The sequence below is a fragment of the Sapajus apella genome, unplaced genomic scaffold (genome assembly GCF_009761245.1).
Source record: "Sapajus apella isolate SASKATOON/1434 unplaced genomic scaffold, GSC_monkey_1.0 scaffold43, whole genome shotgun sequence".
Lineage (NCBI taxonomy): Eukaryota > Metazoa > Chordata > Mammalia > Primates > Cebidae > Sapajus > Sapajus apella.
Window position 1 is genome coordinate 19,194,285 of NW_022436983.1, and position 16,955 is coordinate 19,211,239.

The following is a 16,955-nucleotide window of genomic DNA, read 5'->3' on the forward strand; positions in this document are numbered from 1 at the left end:
GGATTCAACAGTACACAAGACAGCCTTTGACATTATAGAGAGGACAGTTGAGTTTGGGGAGCAGGTAGTGAGGACCAGGAAGCAAGACAGGCTTTATAAGTTGGCAGAGGTGGGACCTACCCCCTAAGGTACAATTTCACAAAAACACAGGAAGACTCTGTGCCTTCTTTTGTTGTTTTGTTTTTCAAATACACTTTTTAAAATTAATGTCCCTGATTATTTTGGAAATTAATTTCCTGGGGGAAAACATCAGTACAAGCAAAGCAATAAAAGTTAAATTTGCCTGGGCACAGTGGCTCACACCTGTAATCCCAACACTTTGGAAAGCCAAGGCGTGCCACATAACTTGAGCCCAAGAGTTTGAGACCAGTCTGGGCAACACAGGAAAACCCCTTCCTCTACAAAAAAATCTAAAACTTAGCCAGGCATGGTGGTGTGTGCCTGTAGTTCCAGCTACTCGGGAGGCTGAGGTGGAAGAATCACCTGAGCCCAGGAGGTCAAGGCTGTAGTGAGCTGTGTTCCTGCCACTGTACTCCAGCCTGGGTGATAGTAAGACCTTGTCTAGAAAAAAAAGAAAAGCTAAATTTAATTTAAATTTAATAGTCTTAATATTTCATTTGCAGGAACATTTTGTTATCTTTAATGCTTTAACAGCTCCTGAAAAAAATTATGTCAAATGGTCAATCCATATTATTTTTTCATGCACATCAAAGTCACACATTTATTAAATCATCATACAATTAATTAGATTTCATTGTGAATTCATATTGATTTTATAGGTCTGTAGTAGACTGTTTAAACAGCCCTGCTATCTAAGGCATTAGCCCTTGCCGTTATTTAAATTTCACTATTCAAGATTCATTCCTTTGGCTGGTGGTTCTGTTCCCCTTTGAAACAATTTTCCAGTCTGACTCTTCAAGCACATATTAATGCAAATAGAGTTAACGGTTCCTCTTCCTGGGGACCAACTTTGGGGAGGGAGGCGGGACTGATCCTTTACCCTTCAACCTGAACCCTGGTCCCAGGCTGACCACTGCCTCCAACCCAGACCAAGCCCTGACCGTGACTAGTCAATGACCCAGGCCACACGCAAACTCCCGGTCACAACCGGAACCCCTGCTTCAGGTGGGAGAACTGAGAGATGGGCGTTGGAATGGAAGGAGGATGAGGACGGTTGAGTTGATTCTGGGGTCCCCGAGCCGCCAGCTTCCCAACCTGCACAGGCCCAGCAGGCGCCTCCAGGTCTAGGTGGTGCGCAGGGCTCCACCTATGGGCAAAACGGGGCAAGGGGCAGAGAAGGAGCCAAGTGGTGGCGGGGTCATGCGCAGAAAGATCCGTCCGGCTCTCAGGGTAGCGTGCAGGGGAGGGACACCGGCGTGGCTCGACTGCCGATTGGTCAGAGTCGGCCAGAAAGGGGCGGGAAGCCGGCTCGGCTCGACTCCCGATTGGCCAGAGGCAGGCAGAAGTGGGTGGGGCCAGACGACGCGCGCTCTGTGGCGCGCGACCTGGCGGGCGTGCAACGGCCGTTAGAGGAGCTGAGGGAGGGAACCGCCGCCCACCGCAGACGTGGTGATTACAGTCAGTGTTCCCCAGTGAGGGATTTCGCCGTCCGCTTTCAGGCCCGCGTAAGTTTTCCTCCCTCGGAAGTGCCAGTCCTAGTGGCCGACCTGACCTCTCCTCCCACAGCCCCGGCGAAGCCTCAGACGCTCTCCAACTGCCTCCCTGAGGGGCCGGCGAGAGCGAAGCGCATGCGCCTCACCTCCGAAGCGAGTGCCCCTGCACACGCCCTCTCGCGTCCGAGTCTCCTCACTTCTCCCGCTGCCTTGCTTTGCCCCCCGTGGTTCACCCCAGGGCAGTCGTTTTACCTGAGTGCCAGGCCCTGTGCCGGTAGCCAGGAACACGGGGCGGCGCGTTCCTTGCCCTCGTGGAGCGCACAGCCATGCGAGGGGAGTCGCCGTTAAGTGGGGTAATCCCTCGGCGTGCAGTGAGGGTAGGGTGGAGAAATCTTCCAGAGAGCACGAAACAAGGCGCGGATCTAGTCGGAGAGGTCAGGGAGCCCTCCCCGAGGAGATGAAGTTTGAGCTGAGATTGGAAGGATGTGTAGAGAATTAAGGTTTGGGGGTGGAGAGCACTTGCGGGGTGAGGGGGAACCTTACCCCGGTACTTCTCAGCCAGGCGATTTTGGTTCCCTGGGGACGTGGGTCGATGTCTGGAAACATTTTTGATAGTCACAGTTCCAGGGCTTGCTACTGGCATCTAGTGCGAAGAAGCCAGGGATGCTGCAACACAGCCTACCGTGTACAGGACGCCCCCACAACAAAGAAAAATCCCCCAAAATGTCAATAGGACGGAAGGTGAGGAAACCTCCTTTAGCAAGAAGGAGCTGGTGCTTTGATTGAACTGCAAGTTTAGTGTGTTCAGGTTTGTTTGTTCAACCGTGTATTCAGCGCTTACGTCAGTCAATGAGAGGGGTCAGTCAATGAGAGGGATTGGAACCACGTTTGTCGTTTACCAGCTGTATATTCCCAACGCGTGACTCAGAGCCAGGCGCATAGTAGGCACACAATCAGTTTCGGCTGATGAATTGAACACTGGGATAAGTAGGAGGGAGTGGTGATACAAGGATGATGAAGCTAGCCAGGCCTCATTTACTTGCCCTCAGACCTTGTGTGCATTATAATGATCTGGTGGTTTTGCATGTCTCACTTTTCTTTGTAGAGGCAACTTCTTGTCAAGAATTTGGCTTCTCTTTGACAAGATTTACTGAATGATCAAGGCGATGAAATAGTGTGATGTGGTGTGAGATTCTTCACGTGTCCGTGTCAGCTGTCTGTGCATCCCTTCAAATCTCTCTTGTCTTGATGTGGTTCACTTAACAGCTGCCAAGCATGATGTTCCACACTTAGATTGTAATTCTTACAGGGGAGAAATACAGCAGTCAGAGTCTAATTCTTGGGTAGCAACTTGGGGAAATAAAGCCTAGGTGATGACCAGGGATGAAGTGAAGAAATTATATGAACTGTTGCTGCTCATATAATTGAGGATTGTAGCTCTAGCTGTCTGAGGCAGAAACTCCAACTTGTGGTGCCATGCTTGATCTCTTTTTTTGTGTTTCATCACTTGTAGAATGCTGACTAGACTCCTGTAGCATTAGAGTACAGTCCTGGCTTTGAAGCCTCTTCTAGCTGCGTCGTGACCTTCACTACTCTAAACCTTTATTTTCTTATCCATAAAATGAGGGTAATAGTGACTGCTTCATAGGGTTGATGTGAGCATTAAATATGACACATGATACTTAAAAAGTGTTTAGCACAGTGTTTGATAGGTAGTAAGTGCAGAATGCATGTTAAATTTGTTGAATGAGTATTTCTGTAGTTTAAAGGGCTTTGAAGATAGAAACCAACCCTATTGGATGCTTTTTCTTTTTCCCCTGTCTGCCACTATTCACTGCCTTTCTAAGCTTTATAATTGGTTGTGTTACTTCTTGTACATTCATTTCTCTCATTTTTATCCCAGGAAATTTCTGTCTCCTTCAGTTGTCCCAAAAATTTCCACCAGTAGCTCACCTAATTCTGAACTTAGTTGGAAAAAGTCAAGAATGATTTATTCTGTATTGTTTTACTCCTTATGGAGTTTCTTTTTTGAGATATTTGTTGTCAATGAAGGTCAGACTCTAAAATATTTGAAGAGATTTATTCTGAGCCAAATATGAGTAACCAGTGGCCTCTGACACAGCCCTCAGGTGATCCTGATAATGTGTGCCATGGTTTTAAACATTTTAAGGAGACATGAGATATCAATCAAATACATGTAAGATTTACATTGATCTGGAAGGGCAAGACAATTCTTAGAGGGTGGGGGCTTCCAGGTGGTAGGTAGATTTCCAAATTTTCTGATTGGCAGTTGGTTGAAAGAGTTATTATCAGAAAGGAATGTCTGGATTAAGCGATTGTGGAGACCAAGGTTTTATCAAGCAGATGAAACCTCCAAATAGCAGACTTTAGAGAGAATAGATTGTAAATGTTTCTTATCAGACATCTATGTTAATGTTAATGCTTTTCCTGAATTCCAAAAGGGAGGAAGGTATAATAAGGTGCACAGGACCCCACCACAATTATGACCTTAACAGGTTTTTCAGGTTAACTTTGGAATGCCCTTGGCCAAGGGGAGGGGTCCATTCAGATGGGTGGGGGTGACTTAGAATTTTGTTTTTGGCTTATATCACATATCATAAAATTTAATTTTATATGTGTGCAATTCAGAGGTTTTTAATATATTGGCAAGGTTGTGCAGTCATCACTATCTAATCCCAGAACATTTTGATCACCCTGAAAAGAAGCTGTATCCATTAGCAGTCACTCCCTGTTCTCCTACCCTCCCTCTTCTCAGTACCTTGCAATCACTTATCTGTGTCTCTGTGGATTTGCCTATTCTGATATTTCATATACATAGGATCAAGCCTTTTGTTTGGCTTCTTTGACTTTGCATAATGTCTTCAGAGTTCATCCATGTTGTCACATGTGTCGCTACTTCATTCTTTTTTTTACAGATTCTCGCTCTGTTGCCAGACTGGAGTGCAGTGGTGCAATCTCAGCTCATTGCAGTCTCTGCCTCCTGTGTTCAAGCAATTCTCCTGCCTCAGCCTCCTGAGTAGCTGGGATTACAGGCACACACCACCACACTGAGCTAATTTTTGTATTTTTGGTAGAGACAGGGTTTCACCATGTTGGCCAGGATGATCTTGATCTCCTGACCTTGTGATCCACCTGCCTTGGCCTCCCAAAGTGCTGAGATTACAGGCGTGAGCCACTGGCCTCCTTTTATTACTGAATAATATTCTGTTGTTTGGATATACCACATTTTATGTATCCATTCATTAGTTGATGGACATTTGTGTTGTTTCCACTTTTTGGCTATTGTAAATAATGCTGCTATGAACATTCTTATTGAAGCTTTTGTGAAACATATGTTTTCATTTCTCTTGGGTATATACCTCAAGAGTAGAATTGCTGAGTTGTAGCGTAACTGGGAGTTCTCCTTCTATCAACCTATTTTCAATTTGTTTGAATTTGGAAACGTCTTAGAATCCAGTGGGCCTAGGCTGGGTGTGGTGACTCACGCCTGTAATCCCAGTACTTTGGGAGGATGAGGCAGGTGGATCACGAGGTCAGGAGTTTGAGATCAGTCTGGCCAACATGGTGAAACCACATCTCTACCAAAAATACAAAAAAATTAGCTGATGTAGTGGTGTGGACCTGTAATCCCAGCTACTTGGGAGGCTGAGGCGAGAGAATTGCTGAACCCAGAAGGCAGAAGTTGCAGTGAGCCGAGATCAAGCTACTGTACTCTAGCCTGGGTGGCAGAGCAAGACTCTGTAAAAAAAAAAAAAATAAAGAATCCGGTGGGCCTACCATTTTGTTATATTTTAAAGAAAGGAGTGAAGAAAAGTATTTTGATATTGACAGGAAAGGAAATCACTGGTAAGGAGGTAATTAATCCTTCTATGTCATCATTTAACTCACTGAATCATACTTGCTATAAACTGAAGCTTTTATTACTGAACAAAGCTTCCCTCACCCAGTATGTGAAGAACTGGGATTCTACAGGCTGATAACCCTTTCTGTTGTAAATACAGTGAATTAATAAGGGTTTGGGTTATTGTTACTAAGAGAATACTATAGAGGTCACTAAAGTACATTAGAGAAATAGTACCGTATAGTCTTCTTTTCCCTCCAGAGTTGATTTTCACCTCTAAGAATGGTGTTCTGTGAATTGTCCCAAACTCTTTTGGGGCTCCTATAAATTTAGAGTTTCTAAATTGATACTTCTTGATCTTCCTTGGACTGTACAGTGCCACTTTTGTTGATGTAAACTGCCAAGTAATAACAGCACTTAGTTTGTGTCAGACGCTATTGCAAGTTAATTACAAATGAATTAACATGAATTAGGTTGTGTCGTTATCCTCATTTTTATATGAAGAAACTGAGGAACAGAGATTCTAAGAAATTTGCCCAAGGTGACATGGCCAGTAAATTGGTGACTAAAAGTTTAGTGTGTTCAAGTGTATTTGTTTAGACTTCAGATCCACTTCTGCTGAATTCTCAGCACCTATCCCTAGTGTACTATAAATATAAATGTTTTAAATAGTGAGAACATGGGACGAGAACTTCATGTTCCCAGCTCAGGATTGGGGTTCTACTTATGATCAAGAGTTCTTTCTTTCCATCTTTATGCATTACATGACTAACTTTAATTACTGGAAGAATTGAGAAATCTGTTTTATGTTAATCATAATTGAGACTGTAATACTTCACTGTTGGTTTAGTTTTTTAGTTCTTTATCCACCTCATCCTGTCATCATGTCCCCATGGCTAATATGATTCATAGTAAAGTTTGTTAATTAAAAGTAATATTTTTAAATTTTGTGAAAATCAGAGGGGTTCTAGGACCATTTGGTTTTGGTCATCTCTGTTTGGTTCTAGGTTTTCTGGTACTGGATTTAGGAAGAGAAGTAGGGTGGAATATTGGGAGTTAGTTTGTCTTTAAAAATATCCTTAGGCCGGGCGCGGTGGCTCACGCCTGTAATCCCAGCACTTTGGGAGACCGAGGCGGGTGGATCATGAGGTCAAGAGATCGAGACCATCCTGGTCAACATGGTGAAACCCCGTCTCTACTAAAACTACAAAAAATTAGCTGGGCATGGTGGCGCGTGCCTGTAATCCCAGCTACTCAGGAGGCTGAGGCAGGAGAATTGCCTGAACCCAGGAGGCGGAGGTTGCGGTGAGCCGAGATCGCGCCATTGCACTCCAGCCTGGGTAACAAGAGCGAAACTCCGTCTCAAAAAAAAAAAAAAAATCCTTAGAAGTAAAACACTTAAAAACATAGTTACTCCTAAATATCCTTAGGAGTAAAACATGTAGAATACTTGAATATTGTTTTTTATTTTTTTGAGATGGAGTCTTGCTCCATTGCCCAGGCTAGGGTGCAGTGGCGTGATTTTGGCTCACTGCAACCTCCGCCTCCTGGGTTCAAGCAACCCTCCTGCCTTAGCCTCCCCAGTAGCTGGGACTACAGACATGCGCCACCATACCTGGCTTAACTTTTGTATTTTTAATAGAGATGGGGTTTCACCATGTTGGCCAGGCTGGCCTCAAACTCCTGACCTCAGGTGATCCGCCCACCTTAGCCTTCCAAAGTGCTGGGGTTACAGATGTGAGCCACCACACCCGGCCAAATACTTGAATATTCTATATGAATATTGAATATTCAGTTGAATAGGAACTGAGTTATAGGGAATTAAAGATACTGCATAAAACTGACTGGTTATTTCTTCATTCTACAGGTGGCTCAGATAACTGTGATGGCCATGCAGGAGAAATATCCAACTGAGGGGATCTCTCACGTCACTTCACCGAGTGAGTAGTCAAACGTTTTGGGTTAAATTCTGACTTTTGTTCTGTTTTTTCATATTCTTTAAGGTAAATGTTAAGCAAGCAAGCATTCACTGAAATACTGGTGCTAGAACCACAAAAATAACATGGGGCTTCATTGAATATAAAAACCGGTCTCTCTGAGGAAACAATTATTTATCTCTTGTCTTACATGGCTTTCAACAGGATCACATGGTTGGGAGAGGAGGACACATAAAGGATTGGAACAGAATGACTTTGGAACATAGTTCCATTTGAAATCAGAAAAACACGGCATAAATTACTGTGTTCTATGTTGTCTTTGTCCTCTGGGTGGGTCAGTCATCTGCTAACCCACAAAGATTGGAATTCTTTGATGCCAACAGATTCTGTTGCATTGTTACTAGAAACTCAGGAATTTATCTTTAGAATGGATTAACAAGATTTTAAAACTTCTGTAGATATATTAAATATATACATCTTAAGTATCCTTGGAGGATTGGTTCCAAGACCATCTGCAGATACCAAAATCCACAGATACTTAAGTCCTTGATGTAAAATTTTGTGGTATTTGCGTGTAACATATACATATCCTACTATTTACCTTAAGTCATCTCTAGATTACTTATGCAATGCAATAAGTAATACCTAATGCAATGTAAATGCTATGTAAACAGTTGTAGCATATTATTTAGGGAATAAGAGGAAAAATAAGTCTATACACATTCAGTAAGATGCCATTAAAAAAAAAATTTGTCCCTTGCACGCACACTCTCTCTCTCATGGAAGCTTTCTGTCTTCTTCTCCTTTTTTTCTCTCTCTACGTAAATAAAATAACTCTTCTGCAAAAAAAAAAAAAATTTTTTTTTGGTTGAATTCACACACGGAGAAACCATGGATATGGCTGAGTGCTGTGGCTCAGGCTTGTAATCTCAGCACTTTGGGAGTCCAAGGCAGGTGGATCACCTCAGGTCAGAAGTTCAAGATCAGCCTGACCAACATGGTGAAACCCCATGCCTACTAAAAATACAAAAATTAGCTGGGTGCAGTGATGCCCACCTGTATTCCGAGGTACTTGGGAGGCTGAGGCAGGAGAATCACTTGAACCCGGGAAGCAGAGGCTGAGGTGAGCCAAGATGACGCCACTGCACTCCAGCCTGGGCCATAGAGCGAGACTCTTGTCCCCCCAAAAAAAAGGAAAATAAAAAAAGAAACCATGGATGTGGAGCGCTGACCTGACTGTATATTAAACACGTAAATATATGTATACACTGTACAGACATATTAAGTAGATAATATATATTTCCAATAAGAAGTATTATAGAAAAATGACTTGCTGAATTCTGGGGTATTGGTATAAGAAGAGGGCACATTTAATTCAACGTAGGGTATGTTTTATTTAACTTAAAAATTTCACAGTGCCTTACTCATTATAGATATTTGGTAAATGTTTGGTGTATTCTCCTAGGCATGCTGCCTTGGATATAGTAGGCACCATTAGAAGCATTGGTTGAATCAATTCGAGATTCGTTCAGCAAATATTTTAAAAATATCTGCTATGTGCCGTACATTCTCTTAGGTTTGTACAGTTTCTTTTTTGTTTTCTTTCGTGTTTTATATTTTTGGCAGGAAAATTGTGTTTATTTAAAAAAAAATCTGGGCTATGAACATGCTTCACTGCCTTGAAGAACTCCAAGCCAAATAAAGAGACCAATATTAAAAGCAGCATAACTGGTTATTTTCTTAAAAATACATAAAAAGAATCAAATGCAACAGTGTAGGAAGACAATCACCCCTGTGTCAGAAGTCACGACTTCTTCCAAATAAAGAATATGACCCATCTGCCATATTGAATCAACATTTGTTTCAGGACATGCCATGTCAAAATAAAGAGTCAACCCTTGCCTTTAACAATTATATTGCATTATAAAAGCACTTTACAGCTCCATCCCATCTTTAAGTATAAGTTACTGGTATGTGGGCTAATGATTATCTGGAGGCATTTCTCTATTCAGATCCATGATCCAAGTGCTCTCTGAATATTGCAAGGTGACAGTAAGTGGGAAATGGAGGAGGAAGAGGAAAGAGAGGGGACTAAGGTTCTCCAGTTTAAGGTTTTGTTGCAATGAGGGGATGAGGAAGTATGAAGATATTTTTGTTGTCTTTTTATCTTTATACTGTGTTAAGTAATGCTTGCAACATAAATTCAGCAAGCTTTTCCTGAGCTGTAACTCAGAAGTTTTCTTCCTGCAAAAATGTATATACAAATGTGTTTATTATTACACAGCAATCTCACAATAACTAGTAATGATGAAAAGGGCACACTCCTAGTATATTTGTTTGCAGTGGGTTTGTACAGTTTCTATAACAATTATGTATATAATGCAAGTTTTTGGAACATAGCCTTTCCTAACAAAGCTCATTGCCTTTCTGATTTTTTTTTTCTCTCCAGTAGTATCTCATTCAGATTAATAATGATCTTAATAATTGATAAGGATGCTAGTGATAGGACTTGCACTGTAACACAAAAAATTTCAGCTTTTTTTTGAGACAATCTCCCTCTGTGACCCAGGCTGGAGTACAGTGGCATCATCACGGCTCACTGCAACCTCTGCCTCCTGGGCTTAAGTGATTTGTCCCTCAGCCTCCCAAGTAGCTGGGATTACAGGTGCACACCACCATACCCAGCTAATTTTTTGTATTTTTAGTGGAGATGGAATTTTGCTATGTGTTCAGGCTGGTCTCAAACTCCTGAGCTCAAGTAATCTGCCCACCTCACCTTCCCAAAGCATTAGGATTACAGGCATGAGCCACTGTGCCCGGCCAATTTCAGCATTTAAACTTGAATTTTGAAATAAGCATAAACCTCAATATATATACCAAAATATGTTTTTAACAAATTACTCTTTGGAATTAGGGTATGGAGTAGGTGGATAGAAAAATGGTAGTGATGAAGAATGGAAGATTAGTAGTAGTAACAGGGAGTGGTTTCTAGTAGGAAGTCAGGAAGATGGTAATAGTGGCCCTCAATATTCCTTTTTTTTTTGTTTTTGTTTTTGTTTTTTGAGACAGAGTCTTGCTCTGTCACCAGGCGCCAGGCTGGAGTGCAGTGGCACAGTCTCGGCTCACTGCAACCTTCGCCTCCTGGGTTCAAGCAATTTTCCTGCCTCAGCGTCCGGAGTAGCTGGGACTACAGGCGCGCACCACCATGCCCAGCTAATTTCTGTATTTTTTTAAAGTAGAGATGGGATTTCACCATGTTGGCCAGGATAATCTCTATCTCTTGACCTCATGATCCACCCGCCTCGGCCTCCCAAAGTGCTGGGATTACAGGCGTGAGCCACCGCGCCCAGCCAATCTTAACTGTTTCAAAAGTCCTGGCAAATTTTATGCTAGAAAGAGAGAGCTGTGTAGACTCACCACTCACCAGGAGGTCAGATTTCTTTGCTTTGGGCTAGAATTACACCAACTTAGTATAGTAGCATTGGCTAATCTCATGATGTTCAGAAACTCTGTTGCCTATGTATTCTATTAACAATTACAGATTATTGATTGTATAAAGATTAGGCAAATTCTTTCAAATCAAATAGTCACTGTGATCCAAAGAATAGAAGAAGTCTTTGGGGAAAGTTAGGTTGCCTTCAATAGAAAGCAGAAGTAATAACAAAAAAGGAGCAAAAGCAAAAGAAAATAGTTTTAAAAAATGGGAGAAGCACTAAACTTGGAAGAAAGGAATAAAGTAATTTGTGTCCAGATATCATTTGCCTCTCACTAGCTGAGAGTCTGTAGAACTGTATTTTCTGATAGCAGCTCTCACTGACTTTAAGTTAAATGGAGGATAGGTAGCTGCCATAGTTTTTTTGCTTGTTTGATTACATGGATCACCAGATACACCTTAGGAAAATTATAGTGTTTTTTGTTTTTGAGATGAAGTTTTGCTCTTGTTGTCCAGGCTGGAGTGCAATGGTGCGATATTTCAGTTCACTGCAACCTCCGCCTCCCGGGTTCAAGCGATTCTCCTGCCTCAGCCTCCACAGTAGCTGGGATTACAGGCATGTGCCACCACGCCTGATTAATTTTGTATTTTTAATAGAGACAAGGTTTCTCCGTGTTGGTCAAGCTGGTCTCAAACTCAAGTGATCTGCCCGACCTGAGGTAATCTGCCCACTCAATCGCCCAAAGTGCTGGGATTATAGGCATGAGCCACCACGCCCAGCCAATTATAGTGGTTTTTACAAAAATAATTTAAATTTTAAGTCTTTGCTAGAATGTCAGTGAATCAAGTATTTTTGAACACCTCCTGCCTACCTCCCACCAAACAGAATACTTTAAGTCAAATAAATATCATCAGTCTTTTTGTCTTAACCTGCTCAGCAGTTTTGGTGATTTCTTCACATTGCTCTCAAGATAAAGCCCGAGACTCTTCAGATTGACTTTCAAAACTCACTTTGATCTCAATAGGATTTACCTATTGAGGGTACCCTGGTCCAGTGAAGCAGTTATTTTCAACTGGGGACTGGACTGCTTGTTGCCCTAGGAATCATTTGGAACTATATGGTTATTTTTTGGTTTCACAATAATGGTGGGCTTGGTTGAGGGTTGCTGCTGGCATTCAGTAAGTGAGAACCAGGGATGCTAATTGTCATCCTTAGAATGCCAAAAGCACCATTGAGAAACTGTAAGAGGAAAGAATGGGAGGTTTGGAATCAGAGAGAACTGTGTTCAAATATCAGCCTTCCCTTGTGTAAATTTGGGGTGGCAATACTTTTCAGTAAGTAGGTAGGCAAGATTATGTTTGTAAGGTGCTGGGGCTTACAGGTTTCAATAAATGGCCACTGCTATTAAATATGATTCTTGGCCAGTTGTGGTCACGCCTGTAATCCCAGCACTTTGGGAGGCTGAGGCGGGCAGATCACAAGGTCAGGAGTTTGAGACCAGCCTGATCAAGATGGCAAAACCCCATCTCTACTAAAAATACAAAAAAAATTAGCCAGGCATGGTGACGCATGCCTATAGTCCCAGCTACTCGAGAGGCTGAGGCAGAAGTATCGCTTTAACCCAGGAGGCGGAGGTTGTAGTGAGCCGAGATCATGCTCATTTGCTCTCCAAGAGCAAAACTCCGTTTCAAAAAAAAAAAAAAAAAAAATTAGACAGCTCAGGCTGGGTGCCATGGCTCACGCCTGTAATCCCAGCACTTTTGGGAGGCCAATGTGGGTGGATCACAAGGTCAGGAGTTCGAGACCAGCCTGATCAAGATGGTGAAACCCCATCTCTACTAAAAATACAAAAAATTAGCCAGGTGTTGTGGTGGACACTTGTAATCCCAGCTACTCGGGAGGCTGAGACAGAGAATTGCTCGAACCCAGGAGGTGGAGGATGCAGTGAACCAAGATTGCGCCACTGCACTCCAGCCTGGGCAACAGAATGAGACTCTGTCTCACAAAAAAAAAAAAAAGAGAGAATTAACTACCTTAGAGTAGCTGAAATAGGCACAGGAGAGAGGAAAGGGTAGGTTGCTGCTATTCTCTCATAGGTTTAGGTGATTTTTTTAAAAAAAGATTTGATGGGTTTATATCAGCTGGTTCACAGTAAAGGTGGGAAATGCCACTTGTTTCAGATTCCAGTGTGATTCAGAAGGGCAATTCCCTGGGAACTGAATGGCAGACCCCAGTTATCTCTGAGCCCTTTCGGAGCCGCTTCAGCCGCTGTTCAAGCGTAGCCGACAGTGGGGACACAGCCATTGGTACATCATGTTCAGATATTGCAGAGGGTAAGTCTGTATTAATGATTTGATTACCAATAAACATTGTCCTTTTCAGATTGCATTTTAGGTATATTGGCATTTCCAGTTTCTGCTATTTCCAGAATGTTCATAAGGTCAGTCCATTTCAGTCAAGGAGTCTTTCATTCTTCTTACCCGATGCTTCTCACATCTGGTCCCTTCATCTAAATGTCTATTTTTTATCTTATCTAAAACAACTTTTTTTTTGGGGGGGTGACACTCTGTCACCCAAGTTGGAGTACACTGGCCTGATCATGGCTCATTGCAGCCTCCCAGGCTGAGGTGATCCTCCCACCTCAGCCTCTCAGGTAACTGGGACTGCAGGTATGCACTACCATGCCTGGGTAATTTTTTTGTGTTTTTATAGAGATGGGGTTTCGCCATGTTGCCCAGGCTGGTCTGGCCTCCTGGACTCGATAGAACCACCTGCCTCGGCCTTGCAAAGTGCTGAGATTACAGGCATGAGCCCCTTTTAAGCAACTTTCTGATAGGTTAATTGGCCTCAAGTCTTTCCTTCTGCTGCCAGATTACTTTTGCTGAAAGCCTAATTTCATAGTTTTCCTTTCCTGTAAATCTTCGATAACGCCTACTGCTTGGGCGATAAAGGTCAGAGGCTTCAGTTCTTCTGTGATCTGTCCCTATCCCACCCACTCAAACATATTTCCTGCTGTCACCAGGTCTGAACTTACAGGCCTGTTTTTTTGTTTTGTGTTTTTTTGTTTTTATTTATTTATTACTTTTTTGAGATGGGTGTCGCTCTGTCACCCCGGCTGGATGGAGTGTAGTAGTGCCATCATGCTCATTGCAGCCTTAAACTCCTAGGTTCCTGAGTAGCAGGGACTACCGGCATGAGCCGTCACACCCAGCTGATTTTTTTTTTCTTCATTTTTTTGTAGAATTGAGGTCTTGCTATATTGTCCAGGCTGGTCTCAAACTCCTGGCCTAAAACGATCTTATTGCCTCAGCCTCCCAAAGTGCCGGAATTACAGGCAAGAGCCACCATACCCAGCTTGTTTTTGGTTTCTGATACCAGGGTATGTTTTTCCTTCTTTAATCTGGGCCCATGTGTGTGATGCCTCCCTCCTCTTGCCTTTCCTAGCTATGCTGATCATACTATTCAAGATCCAGCAAATGTCCCACAGGCTTTTCCCATCCCTTACACTCATTAGTCATATCATTCTCTTTGCATTCTTGTACCTTTATTATCCCTGCCACTTGTTTTGCACTGAAGTAACAACTGCCAGGCAGTACTTTATAAGGGTATTTTGTTTTTCCACTTAGATTGGTTAGTTCTAGAAGGCAGAGGACCTAATGATAATAATTACTGTTGATTATATGCTTTGTGATAGATACTATAAATATTTTCTGTATTATTTCACTAAAGCCCTTAAGAACCCTATGAAATGTCTTATTTTACAGATGAGAAGGTACTATAAGTATTTTCTGTATTATTTCACTAAAGCCCTTAAGAACCCTATGAAATGTCCATTTTACAGATGAGAAGGCTGAATTTAAAAGTGTTTGAATGAGTTGCTTAAAGTCACAAAACTAGTCATTTTGATCATCATATGTTGTAATTTTAAAACATCTACTCCACAGCCACTAGGATGGATATACTCCAAAAGATAGTAAATCCCAGCTACTTGGGAGGCTGAGGCAGGAGGATCACTTAGCCCAGGAGTTTGAGACTAGCCTGGGCAACATAGTGAGACCCCGTCCCAAAAAAAAAAAAAAAAAAGATAGTAAGTATTGGTTCAACCACCTTGTTACACAGGTTGTGTGTGTGACTCTATTTTTAATTCCTTTAGGAAAATACATATGTATTTCCTTTCTGTACATTATTTTTAAATTATAGCAGCTTTTTTGGTGAGAATGTAGAGAAATGGTCTATGCATTGCTAGCAGGAATGTAAAATGTTGCAGCTGCTTTGGAAAACAGTTTGACAATTCCTCAAAAGGTTAAACATAGAGTTATTCATGACCCAATAGTTCTACTCCTAGATATATACCCAGGATAAATGAACACGTAAGTTTTTTTGTTTGTTTGTTTGCTTTGAGACAGAGTCTTACTCCGTCACCCAGGCTGGAGTGCAATGGCGCAATCTTGGCTCACTGCAACCTCCACCTTCTGGGTTCAAACGATTCATTAACACACCTGGCTAATTTTTGTATTTTTAGTAAAGAGGGGGTTTCACTGTGTTGGCCAGGCTAGTCTGGAACTCCTGACCTCCAGTGATCTGCCCACCTTGGCCTCCCAAAGTGCTGGGATTACAGGCATGGGCCACTGCACCTGGCCTCTAATCTTAACTCATACATTTTGTTTATGAATCTGTCTTAGAGTCTAGTTAACAAGAATCCCTATAACTGGTATACAGTATAGTTCATTATTGCATCTTTAACTGATCTTTAAACTGAATACCCATGCGTTTGATTCCACCCTTCACTAAGGTGTTTTACTTTGGAAGATTCTCGAGGGACAGAGTAGAGGTAGGTATTGAAGAGTTCAGAATGCTTTCAGCTCTTTGCAAAAGACTGAAATAGTCACTGGCGTAATTTAGACTACTGAATTTCTTCAGGTGTAGACTGAAGTAACTGAGATTTAGTAATAGCTGAATCTATGTTTGCCTTACTCTGGCTAAAAATTAGTTGTTTTTTAAGGCGGGGAGGGGGCAGAAAATGTAGTTAAGTAGAGGAGAGATTTAGAACTATATTCTTAAAATGGCAAAACCCCAATGTTTTTGGGAAGTGTAGCCTTCTGTAAATAAAAATCACATATCCCTTTTTTTGTTGTTGTTAAGAAAATTTTTGTGGTTTTATTATATCATGAGGCATTGCAACATCTGAACAAATCAATGTCTGGGCAGTGAGGTAGCTGCTTTCTCCTTCACATCTTTGGGTTACTAGAGCAGCTTGTCAGTAGATTAAGAAAAAAAAAAGGATAACATTTTGCATTACTTAAGTCTGTCCAAGGCATGTGCTCGTACAACACAAACTTCTCCCATCATATGCAACTAGTCTAGCGTCCAAACATCATGCACAATATCTCCGCGGCGGCAGCACACTGCTGCGACCCTGCTCACTTGTGCATATTTGGAGCATCTGGAGGAGTGGGAATAGTATTGGGAAGAGGAGGGAGGAGGAAACAGCATGAATGCCTGGCTGAGAGGAGGTCAGCTGAAGTTGTGCAGGGCGAGCCTGAACATGTCATTGGTACAAACCCAAGCACTGTTGATGTTCTTTAATAGAAACATCTGGTGGAACCCTATAATGGGGTCTTCATCCGCCTGAAGCTGGCCCACAGCCATGCTGATGATGTAGCTATCTGGTGTGGGGGAATGATCCTGCACTGTGATGCTGTGCTGGATTTTCTGGAGCGGAATGCTAGACAGCTTCTCCACAATGACAGCTTTCCCCTGGAACTGTTGTCCTTCCCACGTAAGGCATGACACGTCAATGTAAATTGCGCCTAGTTGGATTCTATCATTATCTAATAACTAGTAATAATGTTGAATGAAGCTGGATCCAGTCTACTCCCATATTGGCTTGTCTCCCATTCTGGAGTGTCACCTGGCCTCACAGACACCCAAGGGGCTGGCACGGTGGCGGCGGCGGCAACCCAGCACGATCTGTGACTGACTGTCCCTTCCGCCCTATACACTATATTTTTTAAAGAGATAGGCCTCACTGTGTTGCCTATACTGGAGTGCAATGACTGTTCACAGGTACCATCATAGTGTATTATAGTTATGAACTCATGGGTTCAAG

General features: G+C 42.4%; 1 protein-coding gene and 1 pseudogene across 7 annotated transcripts in view; one reads left to right on the forward strand and one right to left on the reverse strand.

Annotated features, from left to right (window-relative positions):
- CEP85 (centrosomal protein 85) overlaps positions 1-16,955 on the forward strand; it is a 47,233-nt gene that overhangs the window by 2,963 nt on the left and 27,315 nt on the right. For 3 of the 7 annotated variants that reach the window (XM_032300924.1, XM_032300923.1, XM_032300925.1), the window contains 2 exons: positions 7,343-7,415; positions 13,027-13,179. In XM_032300924.1, coding sequence (XP_032156815.1) covers positions 7,361-7,415; positions 13,027-13,179 — 208 coding nt within the window. In that variant the 5' untranslated portion in view covers positions 7,343-7,360. Of the gene's footprint in view, positions 1-1,453; positions 1,626-7,342; positions 7,416-13,026; positions 13,180-16,955 lie in introns of those variants that run through there. The other 4 variants (XM_032300928.1, XM_032300921.1, XM_032300926.1 and 1 more) reach the window with 4 other exon arrangements.
- LOC116566515 lies at positions 16,285-16,817 on the reverse strand (annotated as a pseudogene).